The sequence below is a fragment of the Tetrahymena thermophila genome, assembly GCF_000189635.1.
Source record: "Tetrahymena thermophila SB210 genomic scaffold scf_8254571, whole genome shotgun sequence".
NCBI classification, from domain to species: Eukaryota; Ciliophora; class Oligohymenophorea; order Hymenostomatida; family Tetrahymenidae; genus Tetrahymena; species Tetrahymena thermophila.
Window position 1 is genome coordinate 30211 of NW_002476342.1, and position 10024 is coordinate 40234.

Consider the following 10024-nt stretch of genomic DNA (forward strand, 5'->3'; position numbering starts at 1 on the left):
TGAATCATAAAAATTCAAAGTAATAAGCAAGTGCCTTAAATCTAAAAGATTAGTTGTCTTTGAAAAATTATTTTAATGATAAACAAGTGGCTATAAAAGGATGAATAAATATAAAATGTTTGAATAATTGAATATTATATATTTTATTATATTATATTTTGAAAAAGTTTTTTTAACCTAAAATAAAAATAGATAGATAGATTTTTATTATTGATTTTATATTTATAAATATCATTCATATTTATTTTTGTAAGTTAATAAATTATTAAAAAAAATAAAAAAATAAAATTTACTTAAATAAATTAATTCCTCTCAAGTAAACCCTACGGTTTCTCCAAAAACGATCAAATAATTTGAAACTTTATAGCACTTTGGAATTTTAAATTAACACCCAAAAAATTTTCAAAAGTTTATGGGGGTGGGGTGTTAATATATGAGAACTTACAGTATTAAAGTTATTTTATCAAAATTAAAGTAAATTAATTAATAAAATTTATCAACGTATAAATAAATAGAAATCTTTGATTATATACTATTTTTATAAGTACAAATTTTTAATAGAAATATTCATTAAATTTAATAATTAATTAATTAATGCTTCATAAATTTTAAACTTTTTTGGATTTTTCCATCTAAAATAAATTTATATATTTGTATTTGATAATGATAATAATTTATTTATTATTTTTGTCTATATTAATTTGATATAAAAGTAAATTAATTTATTAATATACTTATAATTAATTAATTAATTTCCATAAATTGTTATTCAATATTTTTGAAAAGTAAAATAAATAAATGATATAATAGTATAAATATTTTAATATAATTCCAGAAGTTAATATTTACTTTTTTGTTTTTATTGTATTAATTTATTTTTTTTAATAACAAAAGTTTGAAAGGTCTTCACTTTAATCTTTTTAGGTTCTGCATATTGACTTGAGATTTTATATGAAGTATATTTGATTTATTATCATTATTATTATTATTAATCTTTTATTTATTTACTTTTAATATGATTAACTAACTAACTAATTTACTTTTTAAATTTAAATTATTATCTATATTCATTCAATTTTATTATATTTTTTAATTATTTTATTTTAATTTTTATAAAAGCTTAAATTTTTTATTTTTTTTATATTTTATATTTTTTCTTCAATATTTAAAAAGTGGAAATTATTTTCGTTATTAAGATGCATCAAGCTTTTGGTCTGCATTAGGAAAGTGCACTAATCTCTCAAATTTGACACTTGATCTAGAGTAAAAACAGTTTATTTGTTTTCAATTGTGATATTTTTTAATATAAAAATAACTAACTCTTTTAATTTATTTATTTATGGGTCTTTCATTTGAATTATTTTTCTTTTTTTTATTCTGAATGTGTTTTTTTATTTGTTTGTTTGTTTGTTAATTTTACTCATTTTTTTATTTTCAACTTTAGCTTTAATTATTAACTTATTAATTAATTTCTTATTATTTAATATTTTTTCCATCTAACTAACAAATTAACTCTTTATTTTTTCTTCAATATTTAAAAAGTGGAAATAGTTTTGGTGATAAAGGTGCATCAGGCTTAAGTTCTGCTTTAGAAAAATTGACTAATCTCTCAAATTTGACACTTAGTCTATAGTAAGAACAGTTTATTTGTTTTGGATTATGATACTTTTGAATATAAAAATAAATTTAAAACAATTTAACTAACTCATTTAATTTATTTATTTATAAGCTTTTCCTTTGATTTATTTTTTTATTCTGGTTGTGTTTTATTTATTTATTTCTTTGTTTTTTAGCTAATTTTACTCATTTTTTCATTTTAAAATTTTGGTATTACTATTAATTAATTAATTTCTTATCATTACTCAATATTTTTCTTCATTTTTTTCTTCTAACTAACAAATTAACTATATATTTTTTCTTCAATAATTAAAAAATATTTTAAAAGGTAGAATCAAATTGGTTCAATTGGTGCATTAGGCTTAGGTTCAGCTTTAGGAAAATGCACTAAACTCTCAAATTTGGCACTTAATATTTAGTAAAAACAGTTAATTAGTTTTGGATTGCGATATATTTGAATATAAAAATGAATTTCATATTTTTCTTCTTTTTTTCTTCTAACTAACAAATTAACTATATATTTTTCTTCAATATTTAAAAAGGTAGAATAATATTGGGGCAATTGGTGCATCAGGCTTATGTTCTGCTTTAGGAAAGTGTACTAATCTTTAAAATTTGACACTTATTATTTTGTAAAAATAGCTTATTAGTTTTTGATTGTGATTTTTTTTAATTTAAAAAAATATATAAAACAATAAAAATAACTCTATTAATTTATTTATTAAAAAGCTTTTCATTTGATTTATTTTTCTTTTTATTTTAGTCTGTTTTTTTATCTATCTATCTATCTATCTATCTATCTATCTATCTATCTATCTATCTATCTATATATTTATTTTTTTGTTTGTTTGTTAATATTATTCATTTTTGATTTTAAACATTAGCTTTTATTATGAATTAATTTCTTATTATTTCATATTTTTTCTTCTAAATAACAAATTAACTAAATATTTTTTCTTCAATTTATAAAGGTAGAATTAAATTGGTGATGAAGATGTATCAGGGTTAGGTTCTGCTTTAGGAAAGTGCTCTAATCTCTAAAATTTGACACTTAATCTTGAGTAAAAACAGTTTATTTTTTTTGGATTATAATATTTTTGAATATAAAAATGAATTTAAAACAATATAAGTAACTCTATTAATTTACTTATTTATGAGCTTTTCATTTAATTTATTTTTCTTTTTCGTTTATTCTCTTTTTTTATCTATTTATTTTAATTGTGGCCAAATATAAAAATATTGGAAAATGCTTGTCTATTACCTATTTATTAGGTTCAAAATTTTGATAAAAAAAATAATTGGTATTGGAATTTTCAAAATTAACTATATATTTTTTCTTCAATATTAAAAAGATCGAATAAAATTGGAGTAATTGCTGCATCAAGCTTATTTTTTGCTTTAGAAAAGTGCACTAATCTATCAAATTTGATAATTAATCTGGGGTAAAATCAGTTTATTTTTTTTGGGTTGTGATAATTTTTAACATAAAAATGAATTTAAAACAATTTATCTAACTCTATTAACTTGTTTATTTATTTTTTTTTTTATGAGTTTTATATTTGATTTATTTTTCCATTTTTTTATTCTATTTATGTTTACTTTCTTTCTTTATTTCTTTTTTTGTTTGTTAATTTTACTCATTTTTTCATTTTTTTAATTTTGCTTTTATTATTTATTAATTTATAAATTAATTTCTTATTATTTCATATATTTTCTTCACAAAATAACAAATAAATTCCCTATATATTTTTTCTTCAATATTTAAAAAATATTTTAAAAGGTATAATAAAATTGGTGCAATGGAATGGAATGGAATACTCGCACATAAATATGCACTCAGAATACATCTTAATTAAATTATATTATAGAAAAACAATTTTATATATTTTATTTTATTTATTTTTTTGTGTTAATCTGTAGGTCTAGATAAGGGTTTTCAAAGCAATTTGTTTATTTATTTAATTCAAATATTATATATAGTATCAACGTCACTCCATGTAGTTGCCGGAGCTTCCGTAGCTTCTGTAGCTTCTGTAGCTTAAAATTGGTGCAATTGGTGCATCAGGCTTAGGTTCTGCTATAGGAAAGTGTACTAATCTCTTAAATTTGACAGTTAATCTTCAGTAAATCTTATTGTTTCATATTTTTTCTTCATTTTTTCCTTCTAACACAAATTAATTAAATATTTTTTCTTCAATAATAAAAAAGGTGTAATCATGTTTATGATGAAGGTGCATCAGGCTTATGTTATGGATTAAGTAAGTGCACTAATCTCTCAAATTTGACACTTGGTCTATAGTAAGAATAGTTTATTTGTTTTGGATTGTGATATTTTTGAATATAAAAATGAATTTAAAAGAATATAACTAACTCTTTTAATTTTTTTATTCATATATGAGCTTTTCATTTAATTTATTTTTCTTTATATTTATTCTGCTTGTATTTAATTTATTTATTATCATTTTTTCCTTCTAACCAACAAATTAACTACTTTTTCTTCAATTATTAAAAAGTGCAAATTAAATTAGTGATGGAAGTACATTAGACATAGGTTCTGCTTTAGTAAAGTGCACTAATCTCTCAAATTTGACACTTGTTCTAAAGTAAAACCGGTTTATTTGTTTTGGATTGTGATATTTTTGAATATAAAAATGAATTTAAAATAATATTACTTTTTATTTGAATTATTTTTCTTTTTTTTTATTCTGCTTGTGTGTTTTTATTTATTTATTTGTTTTTTTGTTAATTTTATTCATTTTTTTATTTTAAACTTAGCTTTTATTATTAACTAACTAATTAATTAATTTCTTATTATTTCATATTTTTTCATCATATTTTTCTTCTAACTAACAAATTAACTATATTTTTTTTCTTCAATATTTAAAAAGTATCAATTAAATTAGTGATGAAGGTGTATCAAACTTAGGTTAAACTTTAGGAAATTGCATAAATCTCTCAAATTTGACACTTGATCTAAAGTAAAAACAGTTTATTAATTTAGGATTGTGATATTTTGGAATATAAAAATAAATCTAAAAGAATATAACTAACTCTTTAAATTTATATATTTATGAGCTTTTTATTTGAATTTTTTTTATTTATTCTGCTTGTGAGTTTTTTATTTATTTATTTATTTGTTTGTTTTTTTGTTAATTTTACTCATTTTTTCATTTTAAACTTTTGCTTTTATTTTTAATTAATTAATTAATTTTTTATTATTTCATATTTTTTCTTCATTTTTTCCTTCTAACTAACAAGTTAACTATATACTTTTTCTTCAATATTTAAAAAGTTTCAATAAAATTGGCGATCAAGGTGCATAAGGCTTAGTATTTGCTTTATTAAAGTGCACTAATCTCTCAAATTTGGCACTTTCTCTACCGTAAATCAAGTTTATTAGTTTTGGATTGTGAAATTTTTGAATATAAAAATGAATTTAAAAGAATATAACTTACTCTTTTAATTTATTTATTTATGAGTTTTTTTATTTGAATTATTTTTCTTTTTTTTATTCAGCTTGTGTGTTTTTTATTTATTTATTTGTTTGTTTTTTTGTTAATTTTACACATTTTTTCATTTTAAACTTTAGTTTTTATTATTAACTATTAATTTCTTTTTATTTCATATTAACTAACAAATTATCTATATATTTTTTCTTCAATATTTAAAAAGTTACAATTAAATTGGTGATGAAGGTGTATCAGGCTTAGGTTATGGTTTAGTAAAGCACACTAATCTCTCAAATTTGACACTTAATCTCAGGTAAAAACAGTTTATTTGTTTTGGATTATGATATTTTTGAATATAAAAATGAATTTAAAACAATATAACTAACTCTTTTAATTTATCTATTTAAATCTTTTTTGATTTATTTATTATTTTTTATTCTGCCTGTGTTATTTTGATTTATTTATTTCTTTGTTAATTTTACTCCTTTTTTCATTTTAAACTTTTGCTTTTATTGTTAACTAATTAATAAATTAATTTCTTATTTTATTTCATATTTTTTCTTCATTTTTTTCTTCAACAAACAAATTAACGATATATTTTTTCTTTAATATTTAAAAAGCGGAAATTCTTTTGGTTATGAAGGTGCATCAAGCTTAAGTGCTGCTTTAGGAAAGTGTACTAATCTCTTAAATTTAAGACTTTATCTAATGTAAAAATAGTTTATTTGTTTTGGATTGTGAAATTTTTGAATTAAAAATGAATTTAAAAGAATTAACTCTTTTAATTTAATATTTTATTTATGAGCTTATTATTTATTTGATTTATTTTCTTTTATTTCTTATTTTATAACATTTTTATTATTTATTAATTTTAAATCTCATATTTTATTTATTTTTTTAATAACTCACTAATTTACATTAAAAGTGGAATCTAAATCAACTTAATATAAATGAAAGCAAAGTGCCTTAAATCAAAAAGATTAGTTATATTTGATTTATGATAGAATAAGACGAATAAATAAATAAATATAAATATAATTGAATATTTTAATATAATACGTTTTATATTTTTATTTTCTGTTATCATTAAATTAATTAGCCTAAAATATAGATAGATAGATTATTAGTTATTTATATATTTATAAATAAAATATTTTGGTAGGCTAATTAATAATTAACTTTATCTAAAAAACTAAATTTAAGAATTTTAATTTCTTTTATTTTTTCAACATATGACTAATTAATTAATTAACTACCCATCTCTAATTCCTGTTATATTTTTATATATTTATTCAAATATTAAGATTAAATAATGAATTTTAAATTAATTTTTTTGTGATATTTCTTCATAAATGCAAATTTATTAATTAATATTTGATAATCAATTGTTATATTTTATTTGTTTATTTTATCCATTTATAATTAATTAATTAAATTCGATAAATTTTTATTCAATATTTTTGAAAAAATAAATAAATGATACAATAGAATTAATATTACAGTAGTTTAGTAGAAGTAAATATTTATTTTTTTATCTATATACTTTAAATTTATTTTTACGAATATAAAAAGTTTTTAAATTCTTCACTTTAATCTCATTAGGTTCTCCATATTGATCTGAAGTAAATTTAATTTGATAATATTTATTATATATTTAACTTTCAATTTATGAAAAAAAATAATTTTTCTAATAGAAATTCTCATTATTATTCTTTGATTTTTATTTATAAAATAATTTTTTAGCCATTTTAAATTTATTAGCATTTCAATTTTCAATTTTTAATTATTTATTATTGATATTTGATATTTTTTCTTCATTTTTGCTGTTTAAACTTATTGATACTTGATAAAAACAATTTATTTATTTTGGATTGTGATATTTTTAATAACAAAAATTAATTTAAAATATTAAATAAACTCTTTTAATTTATTTTTCTTTTTATTGTCTTTTTTTTCTTTTTCTTCTTTCTTTGCTAATTTAACTTATTCTTACATTTTTAACTTTTAGTTTTATTATTATTTCATATTTTTTCTTCATTTTTTCCTTCTATTTAACAAATTAATTTTATATTTTTTATTCAATATTTAAAAAGTTCCAATAATATTAATGATGAAGATGCATAAGGCTTAAGTTCTGCTTTAGAAAATTGCACTAAACTCTCAAAGTTGACACTTAACCTTTAGTAAAATGAGTTTATTTGTTTTTTTTTGATTTTGATATACAGATATTTTTTCCCAAGTAACCCTTTTTAAATATCTTTATGTATTTTTATATATTAGTATTAAATTTAAATTATCTAAAAAATAAAAGGCACCGGTTACTCGGTAATAAATATCTGTATTTAATTATAAAAACTAATTTAAAACAATAAAGCTCTTTTAATTTATTTGATTTATTTATTTATGCTTACTTTTTCTTCTTCTTTCTTTGTTTATTTAACTCATTATTTTGTTTCAGCTTTTGCTATTATTTATTAATTAATCTTATTTATTATTTCATATTTTTTCTTCATTTTTCCTTTTAATTAACTTTAATATTTGATATATCTAAAAAGTTAGAATCAAATTGGTGATGAAGGTGCATCAGGCTTAGGTTCTGCTTTATCAAAGTGCATTAATATCTCAAATTTGACACTTTACCTTGGGTAAAAAGGATTTATTTGTTTTGAGTTGTGATATTTTTATTTATAAAAATTAATTTAAAAAATAATGCTCATATAATTTATTTGATTTATTTTTCTTTTTATTGTGCTTGCTTTTTTTTCTTATCTCTTTGTTAATTTAATTTATTCTTTAATTTTCAACTTTTACTTTTATTATTAATTAATTAATCTTATTTATTATTTCATATTTTTTCTTCATTTTTTCCTTCTAATTAACAAATTAATAATATATTTTTTATGAAATTTTTAAAAAGTTCCAATCAAATTAGTGCAATAGGTGCAACAGGATTAGGTTCTGCGTTAGCAAAGTGCATTAATCTCTCAAATTTGACTCTTGAGTTTTCGTAAAAAGAGTTTATTTATTTATTTGGATTGTGATATTTATATTTATAAAAAATAATTTAAAACAATAAAGCTCTTACAATTTATTTGATTTATTTAATTTTTGTTTTTATTGAATTTGCTTTTTTTTTCTTTCTTTTTTGTTAATTTAAATCATTATTTTATTTTTAACTTTTTTTTTTTTTATTGATTTTTTACTTCTAATTAATTTATTTTATAGTTTTGAATCAATATTTAAAAAGAAACAATTAAATTGGTGAAGAAGGTGTATCAGGCTTAGGTTCTGCTTTAGCAAACTGCACTAACCTCTCAAATTTGGCACTTGAACTTTAGTAAAAAGAGTTTATTTGTTTTTAATAAAAAAAATAATTTAAAATAATAAAGCTCATTTTATTTATTTATTTGATTTATTTGGCCAAATTTTATTAAATGTATACCTGGGTCATAAATTTCTTAAAGTACATATGGTACCAATGTTATCAAAAATATATGAAAAATTTATTTTTTTTTAAATTGATACCATTAGTACACCAAGAAATTTAAGACCCAGGTGTACCTTTATTAATATTTGATTTTTATTGTTTTTGTTTTTTCTTCTTCTTTCTTTGTTAATTTAACTCATTCTTTTATTTTCAGCTTTTATTGTAAATTAATCTTATTATTTCATATTTTTTCTTCATTTTTTCCTTCTAATTAACTAATTAATTAATTATTTTTTATTCAATATCTAAAAAGTTCCTGTTAAATTGGTCATAAAGGTGCATCAGGCTTAGTTTCTGCTTTAGTAAACTGCATTAACCTTTCAAATTTGAAACTTGATCTATAGTAAAAAAAATTTATTTGTTTTTTACTAAACTAATTTAAAACAATAAAGCTCTATCATTTATTTGACTTATTTTTCTTTTTATTTTTATTGCTCTTGGTTTTTTTTCTTCTACTTTTATTAATTTAACTTATTCTTTTATTTTCAATTTTGCTTATATTATTATTTCATATTTTTTCTTAAATTTTTACTTTTAATTAACTAATTAATTATAAATTTTTAATTCAATATTTAAAAAGTTCCAATGAAATTGGTTGTGAAGGTGCATCAAACTTAGGTTTTGCTTTAGTAAATTGCACTAGCCTCTCGAATTTGACACTTGGTCTTAAGTAAAAAGAGTTTATATGTGTTGGATTGTGATATATTTCTTTATAAATACTAATTTAAAACAATAAAGCTCTGAGAATTTATTTGATTTATTTTTCTTTTTATTGTGTTGCTTTTTTTTGTTCTTTCTTTGTTAATTTAACTCATTCTTTTATTTTCAACTTTTATTTTTATTCTTAATTAATTAATCTAATTATTTCATATTATTTCTTCTTTTTTTCCTTTTAATTAACTAAATAGTTTAATATTTTTTGTTCAATATTTAAAAAGTTCCAATTAAATTGGTTGTGAAGGTGCATCAGGCTTAGGTTCTGCTTTAGCAAAGTGCATTAATCTCTCTAATTTGACTCTTGACTTAGTGTAAAAAGAGTTTATTTTTTTGAATTGTTTAAAAAAATAAATCTCTTAAAATTTATTTGATTTATTTTTCTTTTTATTGTGCTTGCTTTTCTTTCTTTCTTTGATTGTTTTTTAATTTAAGCCATTATTTTATTTTAAATTTTGCTTTTATTATTGCCATTGGTTTTTGATAACTTGAAATTCAATAATCAAAATAAATATTAGAGTTATTTGTTCTTATTCTCCCATTCATTTTTTTTAAATTAAAATAAATTATTTTTGAATTAATATTTCGAATATTTTTTTTGAAAATTCGAATTCATTTTTTTCGAATTAACGAGAACCAGTGGTAATTAATCTGATTATTTCATATCTTTCTTCATTTTTTCTATTAATTAATTATATATTTTTAATTCAATATTTAAAAAGTTCTAATCAAATTGGTGATAAAGGTGTATCAGGCT

The 10024-nt window shown here is 18.6% G+C and overlaps 1 protein-coding gene across 1 annotated transcript in view; it reads left to right on the plus strand. All coding sequences in view use genetic code 6, as the record gives it.

Annotated features, from left to right (window-relative positions):
• Positions 1–762: 762 nt before the first annotated feature.
• The window catches only part of TTHERM_000796721 (kinase domain protein), an 11966-nt gene continuing 2704 nt past the window's right edge, over positions 763–10024 (plus strand). The window contains exons 1-22 of the mRNA XM_012798658.1: positions 763–837; positions 895–956; positions 1174–1263; positions 1543–1632; positions 1946–2035; positions 2160–2249; positions 2589–2678; positions 2970–2985; positions 3598–3740; positions 3826–3915; positions 4131–4220; positions 4506–4595; positions 4910–4999; positions 5290–5379; positions 5687–5776; positions 7160–7249; positions 7622–7711; positions 7984–8073; positions 8314–8403; positions 8807–8896; positions 9134–9223; positions 9492–9581. Coding sequence (XP_012654112.1) covers positions 799–837; positions 895–956; positions 1174–1263; positions 1543–1632; positions 1946–2035; positions 2160–2249; positions 2589–2678; positions 2970–2985; positions 3598–3740; positions 3826–3915; positions 4131–4220; positions 4506–4595; positions 4910–4999; positions 5290–5379; positions 5687–5776; positions 7160–7249; positions 7622–7711; positions 7984–8073; positions 8314–8403; positions 8807–8896; positions 9134–9223; positions 9492–9581 — 1880 coding nt within the window. The 5' untranslated portion in view covers positions 763–798. The remainder of the gene's footprint in view (positions 838–894; positions 957–1173; positions 1264–1542; positions 1633–1945; positions 2036–2159; positions 2250–2588; positions 2679–2969; positions 2986–3597; positions 3741–3825; positions 3916–4130; positions 4221–4505; positions 4596–4909; positions 5000–5289; positions 5380–5686; positions 5777–7159; positions 7250–7621; positions 7712–7983; positions 8074–8313; positions 8404–8806; positions 8897–9133; positions 9224–9491; positions 9582–10024) is intronic.